The sequence below is a fragment of the Eurytemora carolleeae genome, unplaced genomic scaffold (genome assembly GCF_000591075.1).
Source record: "Eurytemora carolleeae unplaced genomic scaffold, Eaff_2.0 scaffold57, whole genome shotgun sequence".
Lineage (NCBI taxonomy): Eukaryota > Metazoa > Arthropoda > Copepoda > Calanoida > Temoridae > Eurytemora > Eurytemora carolleeae.
Window position 1 is genome coordinate 470326 of NW_019396351.1, and position 13363 is coordinate 483688.

Genomic DNA, 13363 nt, shown 5'->3' on the forward strand with positions numbered 1-13363 from the left:
AAAATGGGGGAGGGGTCCCCCCCCCCCCCCCCCTCCTCTTTTAAAATTGAAGGGAGGTCACCGACCCTATTAGATATTACTTACATAGCAACATTTATTTACTCTTTTGTAAAGGGGATAAACATTGGTTTCTACAATTTGGTTTGTTTTGACTTTACCTCCGAAAGGAGGCCTTGTGGCTGATTCCTTCGGGTTGAATGCCTCCCATCTTCTGTCATTAAGTGCATTTCTCGGAGGAGACTCAGTTCCATCCCTGCCTCCGAAATGTTCAGTTCTATCTCTGCCTCCGAAAAATCAGTTTATACATTTAAAAAAAAAATTATTTTCAAAGTAATTGAAAAAATAATTTCAATCATTACATAAATTCAGATTTTTAAGTTAAAAAATTAGACCTTGATAATCCATCTTCTTGGAATTTTCCTCTCCGCTGGTTCCAGTCCCTTGGATTCTGGTCTTCTCTGCTCTGTCCTGATCCTCTTACTCCTTGTCCAGGCCAGATCAGGTTGGATTTCTGATCTCTAGGGTTATACTCAGGTGGTCTATATTGAACCACAGGTGGTACCTTGATATAAATTTTATTGTTTGATTTTCGATTTGTTAGATTTACTAAAGATTGCACAGATTTTACAATAGAGAGAGGCACTTTTGTGCATCGGTCAAAATAGTCCAAATCTATACGATCTATGGTTAATACAAAAAGTTGTGAACCTAATGCTTTCTTGTTAAGTGATCTGTGTTTGTGAAAGTGCATAATGATTGATAATAAGGGACTTTTATCGTGTTAAGTTTTTTTGGTGTCCAGGCTTACATAATTTACAAACTATAGTCTAATCTGCCTTGTTGTTTTATGATATAATGAATTAATCTTGCCTAGAGTGGAGTTTGTCTAGTACTAAACTACAAACCTGGAGAGGGGGGGTTTGAATAGTACTAAATCACCTAGCTATAGAGAGGGGGTTTGTCTTGTACTAAACTACCTACCTGGAGAGTGGAGTTTGTCTAGTACTAAACTACATACCTGGAGAGGGGGGGTTTGAATATTACTAAATCACCTAGCTATAGAGAGGGGGTTTGTCTTGTACTAAACTACCTACCTGGAGAGTGGAGTTTGTCTAGTACTAAACTACATACCTGGAGAGGGGGGGTTTGAATATTACTAAATCACCTAGCTATAGAGAGGGGGTTTGTCTTGTACTAAACTACCTACCTGGAGAGTGCAGTTTGTCTAGTAATAATTTATATACCTGGAGAGGAGGGGTTTGAATAGTACTAAGTCACCTAGCTGGAGAGAGGGGTTTTGTCTTGTTGTACTAAACTACCTACCTAGAGAGTGGAGTTTGTCTAGTACTAAACTACATACCTGGAGAGGAGAGGTTTGGATAGTACTAAATCACCTAGCTATAGAGAGGGGTTCTGTCTTTTTGTACTAAACTACCTACCTGGAGAGTTAAGTTTGTCTAGTACTAAACTTCATACCTGGAGGAGTCTGTCTAGTACTAAACTAAACTACCTACTTGGAGATTAAGGTTTGTCTAGTACTTAACCACCTACCTGGAGGGGAGGGTTCTGTCTAGTACTAAACTAAACTACCTACTTGGAGAGTCAGGTTTGTCTAGTACTTAACTACCTACCTGGAGAGGAGTTTCTAGGAACGGTTGCTGAAAATCTAGCCAAGGTGCTCTCGTAACAATGTCAACTCTTGGAGGTCGTGTTATCTAGAAACAACGAATAACTTTTAGATTCTGTTTCTCCAATTTCAACATGACGTAATTTATTTTGTGCAATAGTATCGATACTTGGTAACTTGGTAAATGCGGAAAAATTAAAACTATTTGATTGAATTAAATCATTTCATCTTCTTTTTCTCTTTTCCGTAGCTCTTTTAGATAAGAGGTTGTGTTCAACAAATATCAGATTTCAAACAAAGATGAGTTAGAACTAAGTTATATGAAATGTTGTTAAATTTTGCTAACATGTATCTCTCAAAGAGTCAGTTCGGTTTTGTTTACAAAGAAATGTTTATATAGTTCTTCTGCCATCGGCCTTTCTACAGTTATTACAGAAATGACTTTTTAATTGCAAAGATATTAAAGGGACTGTAAGCGTAATTTCAAGTGACCCTCAATGCCAAGAATGGCAATGCCTGATTTCGAACTGTACTCTTTAATCTTGATCAGCCAAAGGTTTATAAGGTACTGTTGTGAATCGGGCTAACATCAAATGGAGAACACATGAAATTACGCATGCAGTTCCTTTAAACATTGATCTTGCCTTTTCTCAATATGGTTGGACTGTTCCGGTTTAAAATGTTCACAGATCCTTTTCTAGTCTATTAGGGATTGTCTTGAGATTCTGTCACACTAAATATGGGATTGTCTTGAGATTCTGTCACACTAAATATGGGATTGTCTTGAGATTCTGTTCAACTAAATAAGGGATTGTTCTCAGATCTTGTCAAACTAAATAAGGGATTGTTCTCAGATCTTGTCAAACTAAATAAGGGATTGTTCTCAGATATTGTCAAACTAAATAAGGGATTATTCTCAGATCTTGTCAAATTAAGTAAGAGATTGTTTTGAGATCTTGTCAAACTAAATAAGGGATTGTTCTCAGATCTTGTCAAACTAAATAAGGGATTGTTCTCAGATCTTGTCAAACTAAATAAGGGATTGTTCTCAGATCTTGTCAACCTAAATAAGGGATTGATTGAAGGTCCTGTTGAATTAATTCAAATAATGTTTTACAAAGGAACTGAGTTCTTGCAACAAACTCTTGATCTTAAATTTTTAAATCTGTGCAACCCGATGTTGTAGACCTTTGATAATTCAAACTATAAATTCTATTATATCATATAGTCTAAGTTTGAAATATCAAAGGTCTACTTCATCAAGTTGTAAAGATATTGGAATTAGAAAAGTTAAGTTTGTTAATTTTATAAAATCATTGGCCTTTTGTCCATTTTGGGTTGCAAGCAAAGTTGGGTTGCAAGTAACCTTCAAATCAATATTCTATTCCGTCACTATAGCATGAATAGATTTATTATAGTAAAATAATTATTAATGAGGAATATTTCTCGGAAAAAAATACAAATGATTTCACAGAATATTCAAAGTACAGTGATAATCATAAGATGTTGTTAGGTTTCATTTCTAAACTTTGCTTTTGTGAAATTCATTTTAATTTTAATATGGCTAAATACACAAATTCACTTTATTAGGATTTTAATTAATGAATAAATACAAACAAAGAATTCGGAAAATACAGATTTTAAAACCATTTTTTAAAAACCTTGACAAATGGATGAATAGTGGCCGACTTCGATCTTTTTACAACATTTTTTTAATTGTTCTTTGTAAAATGATTCAGAATATGATAATCTGATTTAATCTGTCTCAGGGCAAGTTTTCAAGATTTATCATTTTCCCACCTGTCTTTTTCTCCTGGTGAGAAACTCCACTGGAGATTCGTCCTTGTTGAATATTTCATCCACTCCCTTAGATCCCTTGTCAAACACTAGAATAAGAAACAAAGATGATAACTTATGCTGCCGAGGAGTGTTTATAAACACAAAACAATTTGTACAGCAATAAATGGAAAAACTATAATCTGTGTTTAACTTATGAGATATTTATTCCCTGGGAATGAGTTTCTCAAGGGGACTGTTGACTTATTTCAAACGATCCTTTTCTCTGCCGCAACCCAATCCTTTTCTCCACCGCATGCATTCGCAACCAACTTTTATAGAGAATTAAAAGTTATTAATTTTCAGGTAGAAAAAGGAGGTTTTTGCTAAACGAAAAGTATTAATTTTTATGATACTGAGTTTGAGCGCAAAGTCGACGTTCAAAATCATCCATTTGAGTGGTTACGTTTTGAGAATCGATTTTTTTAAAGTTATTTAATTACAATGACTAAAAAGTTTTAAAAATCTACAGTAAGATTAATAGATGTTTCTCAATTAAAATTTTCCCAACAAATCAATATTAGAATCAATTATTTCTTTTTCATCATTATATTGGATTTCTTATTCTTTATGAATTTGTTCTCAGATTTCTTCAAATTCTTCAATAAAAATTCCAGGAAATCTACAGAAAATTTTTGTGAACAATGAGACATTACAGAAATCCATAACTGAACAAGATTTTTGATGATAAGAGTTAATTTCTATTTTCTCAACCTGTTCCTAAACAATTAATTAGTTTACTTAAGAATTTTTACTACACTTTTCGTTGTCGTGCTTGAATAATTTTTTAAAAACCGATTCTCAAAATCATCCATTAAAAACGAACAATCTATGAGGATTTTAAAGTTTGAATTCGCGCTCTTGCTGAACAAATATGTCTCATAGGTCTCAAATGATTCCTAAAAAATATCTCCACAATACTACATTATCAGTTCAACTTGCCAGTCACTCCCTTTAAGATTTCGACTACAGTCCCATTTAATCCTTCCAAGAACATTGTGCCTTCCTGGCATTCTAATATATTTTATTAATCTTTTTTATACTGGTATCATCTTCGTTGAACCCGCCTATATCTCACAGAGATCTCGCCAGATATGAATAATGTGCATCAAATTTTCAGACTGGGTTGACTTTGAAGTTGATTTGAAGTGTCGTAGCAACTTGGTTTTTAATTTTAAGTAAGAAAGAGAAAAACAAAGGAGTTGAGTTTTTGCCACAAAGTCTGATTTTCTAATCTCTATATCTTTGTAACCCAGTGTCGTAGACCTTAGATATTTCAAACTATTAATACTTAAAGATAAAATAATCTAAGTTTGAAATATCAAAGGTTTGCATAAAAAAAGTTTGCAAAGATATTAAAAACATTTTAATTTTACATAATAGCTGTAATGATTTAGGCCATCTAAGATTTCAACCTTAAGTGCAATTTACTTCAGATTTGACGTAATTACTCACCGTTCCTAATTTGATCCCAGATACTGGACGGGTTCTCTACTTGTAGTTTCTCCAGGTTTCTTCTCCTTCTCTCCTCCTCCTTTATCCTCCTTCTCTCCTCAGCAGCATCTTTCCTCTGTAGTTCACCATCAGACAGGAGAATAGGGAAACTAAACAGAAATAATAAGAATTAATTATAAATAAAACTTTTGTGTACTTCATTATTTTTTATTTACTATTTCGGTTCCAGGATTTGATTTTAAAAATCTAGTATTTTCCAAGAAAAACATTTGAAATTTAAATAAAAATTAATTTGAAATTAACTTTTATTTTTTTTCTGCTTTGTTAAGTAGCTTAGTATATCTAGAAATAAAAATTTGAATTTTGGAATGACGTGTTGTAAAGTTTTTGGACTTGAATCTTCCCGATAAAGAAAAAATTTCTGTCCAAAAACTTCATAGCACTCGAAACAAAATATTCTAGTTTTGCCTGTTTTGGGGAGGTTGAGGAATCTGTAGATTTCTCTCATTCTTTCGTTCTTTTCTCTCCTTCTTCTTCTCCTCCCTGAACTTGAACTCGACCGGTTTCATGGTTCTCTCCTCCAGGTCCCCCTGGTCACTGGTGGTGGCTCCAACACCCTGGTTTCTCCTCATCATGCTCATTCTCAGCTCGTAAGTCTCATTCCTGGTTTCATTATTTCAAACGAAACATCTCATAGAATTATTTGCATTGACCCCATGTATACTTTATCAGATAATGCTTTAAAGGTATTTTTGTTAATCGGAATCAACTGATACATGATAAATGGAGGTCTCTCTAAATCTTCAACATTTTTTCTTCTATTTTTTATATATTTTGACGAATTCAAAAGTAATCAAAAATTAAAAACTAAATAAAAAATGAATCTACATGTGAGCAATAAGATTATTCAATGTAAAAATAATAATCTATCGACCGTCAGAAAATGGGTTTATTTAAATAATGCTAAAAAATTACGAAGTATTGTATTTGTAATTTATCAATAACATTTCAAAATTATAGTTATTAATAACTATAATTTGTAAAAATCACGAAATTCATGCAATTTTTTACGCATCACTTTTCAAAAAATAAAAATTCGATTAAATATGAGATTTTTTAGTTCTCCTAATTCGATCCAGTTCCAAGTGCTTCCAAGATACTTCACCGTTCTTCAAAACCTCCACTCCTAAATATATCCAGGAATACAGGAATATACAAGAAAAACAACAATATTTTAGTTTTTATTTCAATAGAAAACTACTTGGAGATCAAGTTCTTTCTCTTGGCTCTAGTGAGTTCTCCGATCTAAATTTGAGGAAAATCGGTTAAGGGGTTCATGAGTTATGATTGGACATCCAAACAAACAAGCAAACATTTCTACAGAGATTATTTCTTTATTTAGATATAATATATTCACCTTGTTCTCCTATATACCACAGCTCCTGCCCTATTACAGCAGCACAGCCATCTGAACCTATTTAAAGCTTGCCAATGCTAGACATTTTTATTATTTTATTGTTAAAATAATGATAAAAAAATAGGCAGATCAAAAAAGTTGTCTTAATGTTTAACAAAGCAAAGGTCCATCTTCTATAAAGTTTTGAAAAAAAATTACATTTCCATAATTTAAAGTATTTTTTTCTGAAAACATCTTGATAGATAACCTGGAACCGTCATGTTCGGCATATATCTCCAGGATTCCTCATTTCTTAAAAAATAACATTATTATTTAACGTTTTATTATTTAAATAATAATTATTATTAAATTATTCCATCTTAATTTTGTATTTTGTATTTCTTTAAACTTAACAGCTCTGTGTTCCACTTTCCTTTAAACTTAACCAGTTGAGTTTGTTGAACGTTTAGATATTCAGTTAAAGCCAAGGTTATAATGCAAGGAAAGTTTATGGCAGTTGGTATACTCTGCGTACATATTGAAACCAGTTCTCTCTGGGCGGAATTTGTAAACAAGAATAGATGCATCAGTGTTCGTTTAGTATCCGAGGAGGTTAAAAGGATTAAATTTTGATACTTTTGATAATTGACGTGCCATAATAGTTTCCTATGACCAGAGTATTTCATTGATTTTTTATTTGAAATATGGATCCCATGTCAGGCTGTGACACCCATCTTACACATTACCGCACAGAGACAGTACACTCCAGTGCAAAAGATGCGTGCACCTCTGAAATAACTTTCCTTGCATTATATAACCTTAGTTAAAGCAAAATGTTTTATAATGTTATTGAAATTAAAAACCAAGCATTGTCTACAAACTAAGTTTTTTCCCTACAAAAGTCAACCTTATCAATCTTGAATTTGTAAACTGTAGGCTAAGAACATTCCCGTTGTTCTACCGAGTTCTCCAGTCAAAATTTGAGACAAAAAGGTTTAAAGGATTATTAGTTATTGTTGGACATGCAAACAAACAAACAGACAGACAGAGAAACAAATATAGAAAAAAGATAAGGGAATACAAATTTTAAAATGCGCACAGAGCAACAAATAAAGATTACTTCTTTATAAATATAGAAAGAAGATAACAAAAATTAAAAAATGCGCACAGAGCAACAATAAAAAAGTGAAGCTGAAAGAGAGGTGCCGCACCCTAAAATCACTGTTTCACCTAAAAGAGAGGGGGGGGGGTGTATGGGTAATAACATATGTACTGACTGTGTATGCGTTTCTAACCTTCTAAGCCTGCTAAACTCCATTACCAGGTTTCTAGTCTCCCAGGGCCGATCCTTAAATAGAATTCAATAGAACCTCTTTATAGTAATCATCTACTCATGGGGGATTTACCCTAATGTTGTATCATTACTTTTTCTCTTACAAGAAATATAAATTTATTCTAGGACCCAATTCAATGAATAGCTTGCGGGAAGTGGTCGAGGAAATAAAAAATTAGTTTTTGCCACAAACTCAAATGTTCAAATCTCTATATCTTTGCAACCTGATAGTGTAAACCCTTGATATTTCAAACTTATATTTTTTATCTAACTTAATCTAAAGTTTGAAATATCAAAGGTCTACGATATTGGATCGCAAATATATAGGGACAAGAAAGTCAGAGTTTGTGACAAAAACTCAATATCTTTGCGCGCTTAAGAAGTTTTCTATTGAAATCAATCCCAGAACTTCTCATTTTCTCTTGAAAATCTGAAGCATCCAGGAATTTTTTAAAACGTAATATTTCAGAATATGTTTACATTGTTACAAATAGTCCAAAAAGTCTAATTACAAGAAGAATATATTATACAACTATACTTTGATATTTCAAACTTTGACATGGTTTAGAGTCTGTAATGGTTGCAAAGACACAACGATTAGAAATTTAGAGTTTGAGGCAAGTAATCAGTTCCTTCATTCGAAACCCCAATATTTTAACCTTCAAAGAAATTGAGTCTTTGTCACAAACTCTGATTTATCTAATCCCTTCATCTTTGCAACCTTATGCTGTAAACCTAATATTTGATCTAACATATTTATAATTTGAAATATCAAAGGGCTACGTCATCGAGTTTCAAAAATATAGGGATTGAAAAATCAGAGTTTGTGGCAAAGACTTAATTCCTTTGTGTAATATTTTTGTTAAAACCAAATATGCCTTAAAATATAGAAATGATGAGACCTGAGATGTCTTATACAGACTCTCTCTTCCTCCCACGAGGTATAAAGAGTTCCTTCCTGTGGCAACAGCACTGAACGCTAGTCCCTTGGGAGCAGGAGACATTAATCTGCTCCATTCTCCACTCTCAAGGTCATAGGTCAAACAGTCTCGCCTGTATAGGGTGTTTCATAATATTCACAGCAGTCCCCCGTCTATACAGGGTGTTCCAGAATATAAACAGTGGTCTCAGGGTGTTTTTTAAAATACCAAAATTTGTACCACCTTTACAGGGTGTTTCAGAATATGTACAACAGTCTTGAATATACAGGGGGTTAAGAATTAGGTGTGTATTGTATTGCAATCCCACTGATTTAAACATTCGGTCCTTGTTCCAGCATGCTTTCACTTTTTTTCTTTTTGACTTTTTTATTTTTTCTTATCGGAGGATATTGAGGCTATCTATATATAAATTTGGCTTGTCTGTCTGTCTGTCTGTCTGTCTGTCTGTTTGTATCCAATAAACGTCAAAACGTCTGAACCGATCGGGCCCAAATTTTTTATGGGACATCTAGGGACCCCAGGGAAGGTTTATGAATGATTGAAATTTTAAATATTTGTCTCCATCAAAATTCGATCGTCATTAAATTTTAAAAAATTTTGAAAATCCGCGAAATTTTTTGTGAAAATCCGCGAATTATTTTTGTTTTGTTTTACGATGTACACAAAGAGAACATGTTCACAACTAATTTAGAAGATGGGCGCGAAGCGCCCTCTAAGGCTAGAAAGAAGATTTCTAGTAAGTTTAAAAATTGAGTTATATAGACCACATCGTTATGGAATTTAAATTTTAGAAAGCTGAGCCCAAGGTACGTGGTTTCTTAAAAGTTTCTTAAAACTGATTAATTGCCACAAACTATAACTTTCTAATCCTCACATCTTTGCAACTTCATGGTGTAAACTTTGAATTTTTGATCAAACAGAATTCATAAGTTTAAACGAGTAGCATAGAAGATTAGAGTTTATGGCGAGTATTAAGTTCCGTTGTTTTCATTCTTCTCAAAGTTAATTTGAGATTTTATTATTCACCTTTCATGAATATGTTTACCACTAGTTCCCCCACATACATAAACAGTATCCCCCAGTACTCCTGCTGTATGTCCTTGACGTGGTTCAGGCATATCTGCTACACGACATACACCTCTAGGTCCAACCACCTGGATGTTATTAAGTCTTTAAAAGGATTGCATCAACATAATTGCAAGTGACCCTCTAGATAAAAGATTACAGTTCGATTCACATCATTACCTTTAAATCTAATTCTGTGTAAAAATGACGCGATATTCTTATTTTTCGTTATGAAAATTGATTTTATCTATTTTTTCTCCTCTCTTAACGTGATTTATGCATTTATGCAGCAGGCAGAGGGAGGTAAATTGACAAAATTTAGCACATTTCACGATAGAAAGGTTACGTTATATTGCTTAAAATGTGATGTATACAAGTGTATTATTACCTCTACGCTAGAGAGTTCAACGTGTGTTTGCCGTGAATGCTCTAAATATCTTCCTCCTAATAATAACAATAATATTTCTGTAGAGATTGTTTTCTTTCAGTTTCAAGGTTTCTGGACTTTCTAATTGGAACTACAAAATACTAGTTCATAAATACAAGCTTCCGACATTTTAAACTTGTTTTTTGTAAAGTTGTGGAGGGAAAAACTATCCAATGAATTATCGTTTTAAAACGATGGCATGTATCTTCTCTTAGCTCAGATTTTTGTGAAAACTAACCTTATAAAACAACCCTAAAAGTTACAAAAAATATATCAAGTTAGTACCCGGTTAGGTAACCACTGAGAAAGTTTTGATCTATAAATACTTAAACTTTGGAATGAAAAAGTCCTCAAAATAAAAGACCCCTGGAACTTAAATTTGAGAGGAAATTGGGACTGTTTCCAAGATTTTATTTCCTGTTTTTTTAGAAAGTTTTTCTCATGACTTTCATCAGGTTTTTCGGGTATTCATGGTATATTTTCTACTAGTCAAGAACGTAAATGAAAGAAATTGAGCACAAACTGTCATTTACTTATCCCTATATCTTTGCAACCCTGTGGCATAGACCTCATATGCTTCAAACTTTGAATTCTGGTAGATGAAGTAACATAAGTATGAAATATTGAATATTTACATGATCAGGTTGCAAGGAGTCAAAATAGGAGTCAAAATATCGAGTTCGTGTCAAATCTATAAAATCACACAGCTATGGAACTGTATAAGCTACAATGTGACTCATAAAACTGCTGAACAGGAAGGCTACTATTAGACTCAAAGTCAAGTTTTAAATAATCAATTATAAACATTAAAGACAACAACTAAGAAATGTAAGTAAAGACCCATTTTCATTGATAAAAATAATAATCGCTCTACTTGTAAAACTATTCATATTCATAACAACATCAGATATACATAAGGTTTCTTAAATATCGTTTGTCTATTGCACAGCTGTAGGCATATATAGGGGGCCAGGACAAACTCCTGAAAGACAAACTCCTGAAAGACAAACTCCTGAAAATACAAACTCCTGAAAGACAAACTCCTGAAATTATGAAATTTTTCTCTGAATGAAATATGATAAAATTCATTAACTTTAGGAGAAAAAATCCGCAAATATCCTAGAAAAAATTCTCAATCTTTAGTAATTTGAATATGCTTCAAGCAGCAAAGTATTACAATGATAAGAATAACCAGCATTGCCACAAACTCAAATCTTCTAATCACTATATCTTATCAATCCGCATTGTGTATACCTTTGCTATTTCAAATTTACGTCATTTGATCTAACAGAATTCATAGTTTGAAATAACTAAGGTCTACGACAATGGGTTGCAAAGATATAGAGATTTGAAACTCAGAGTTTGTGGCAAAAACTCAACTTCTTTATGTTTGTATTGAATAATTTATGCCCATATTCGAAAATATATTTTTCATTAAAGCCTCCTTATACAATTTAGAATAATAGTCTAATTTCTATATAGCAAAAGAAGGGTTTGAGAATTTAGTTTGGATGTATGTTTAGGAAAAAAATGTTGTCTTTCTAACTCTGGCAACTCTGACATCCTGTATAATATGAATATATTAGAAATGAATATTGTATATGAGAACAATGTGAGTGTTTAACTTAAACTAAATTCTTCAATTAAATCATATTTGCGTCTCTTCCTGCTACAATACATATACTGTCTCACCACTTACACTCTACAAATTAGAGACAATTTTTCCATTATCTATTCATCAATCATCTATTCATCTATTTATCTATTCATCTGTGCATCTTTTCATCAGTTTATCTATTCTTTCTTTTATCTATATATCAATTTATTAAATCAATTATTCATCTACTCATATATTCATATATTCATCTACTCATATATTTATCCTCTCATCTATTCATCTATTTATCTATTCATCTATTTATCTGTTCATCTAATTATCTATTCATCTATTTATCTATTCATCTATTTATCTATTCATCTATTTATCTATGCATCTATTTATCTATTCATCTATTTATCTTTGCATCTATTTTTCTATTCATCCTTTTATCTAAAAATCAATTTATTAAATCATTTATTTATCTACTGATCTATTCATCTACTCATCTATTCATCTACTCATCAATTTATATATTCATCTATTAATTAATCATCTATTCACCTATTTATCTATTCATCTATTTATCTATTCTTCTATCTATATATCTATTTCTCTATTCATATAAAGGGTGTCAAAACAAAAAACCAAACACTTCACACTTTTATCTCTCACAATGTCTCTAGGATGTTAGGACTACATGGTTAAAAATATATCGAATTTTGTCAACACTGCTCTGAATAAATACCCTTTATTTCTTGAGTATGCAATTGATCAGCCTACCTGCAAAAAAGCATTAACAAAGCTGAAGGAGGTCCACAACTTGCTTAAAAATGAAAAAATCAATTTTAAGGTGTTCAATATAAGCCTTAAACTCTTACAAGCTTTTTTGATTTACAGATTACTAGTTCAGGGCGGAGCTAATATAAACAAACACCAATCTGGAGTACACTGTAACCCACCATTTCAAGTCAAATGCAGAACCAGCTCCTTCCCTTCTCCTTCAACAAGGAGAACAGTTGCCGTGGACCATTACTTTAAGCTGATGGGACAATATTTTATTGCAAGAAGAAATATACCTTATTATACTGAACTCTAACATGGTCCATGATGCGGGCTCAGCTTGCTGGCAGGATGGAACAATTGTAAACAGCCACTGAAGCTAGCTTCTTATGCTGTCAGCAATAGTTTAAATTAAAGTTTGGTTTATACCTGACAATAACCACGAAATTTGTATTAACCATGTAGTCCTAACGTCCTGGAGACACTGTGATTTAAATTTCATTATGATCGTGTAATAATTAAGCTTGAAAGAGGAAAAAGTGTGGAGTGTTTTTTTTGACACCCTTTATTCGTCTATCAATCTATTCATCTATTCATCTATTTATCTATTTATCTCTTTATCTATTTATTTTTTCATCTATTCATTCATTTATTTGTTCATTAATTATTCTATTCTTTATATTCATCTATTTCTATCCAGAAATTCATCTACCATCAGTTTATTTTTTTATCATTAACTCTAATATAGCTTTATCATCTTTCAATGATAACTTTCCTCAATGCATCTATTGAACAATATATCAATCTAATCATAAATTCATTTCTGATAATCTCCAGTTAGTTTACGAATAATTTCTTTATTTCTTTTTACATTTATTTATATAAACGATAGTTGAACATGGT

General features: G+C 32.3%; 1 protein-coding gene across 1 annotated transcript in view; it reads right to left on the bottom strand.

Moving 5' to 3' along the window:
* LOC111701534 (uncharacterized) overlaps positions 1-10122 on the bottom strand; it is a 12229-nt gene extending 2107 nt beyond the window's left edge. The window contains exons 1-13 of the mRNA XM_023472847.1: positions 10042-10122; positions 9615-9742; positions 8550-8700; positions 7610-7662; positions 6583-6626; positions 6336-6392; positions 6044-6104; positions 5387-5581; positions 4919-5067; positions 3428-3513; positions 1632-1715; positions 393-562; positions 159-280 (exon numbers count right to left, since the gene is read on the bottom strand). Of these exons, the coding sequence (XP_023328615.1) occupies positions 159-280; positions 393-562; positions 1632-1715; positions 3428-3513; positions 4919-5067; positions 5387-5581; positions 6044-6104; positions 6336-6392; positions 6583-6626; positions 7610-7662; positions 8550-8700; positions 9615-9706 (1264 nt within the window). The 5' untranslated portion in view covers positions 9707-9742; positions 10042-10122. The remainder of the gene's footprint in view (positions 1-158; positions 281-392; positions 563-1631; positions 1716-3427; positions 3514-4918; positions 5068-5386; positions 5582-6043; positions 6105-6335; positions 6393-6582; positions 6627-7609; positions 7663-8549; positions 8701-9614; positions 9743-10041) is intronic.
* Positions 10123-13363: the final 3241 nt, after the last annotated feature.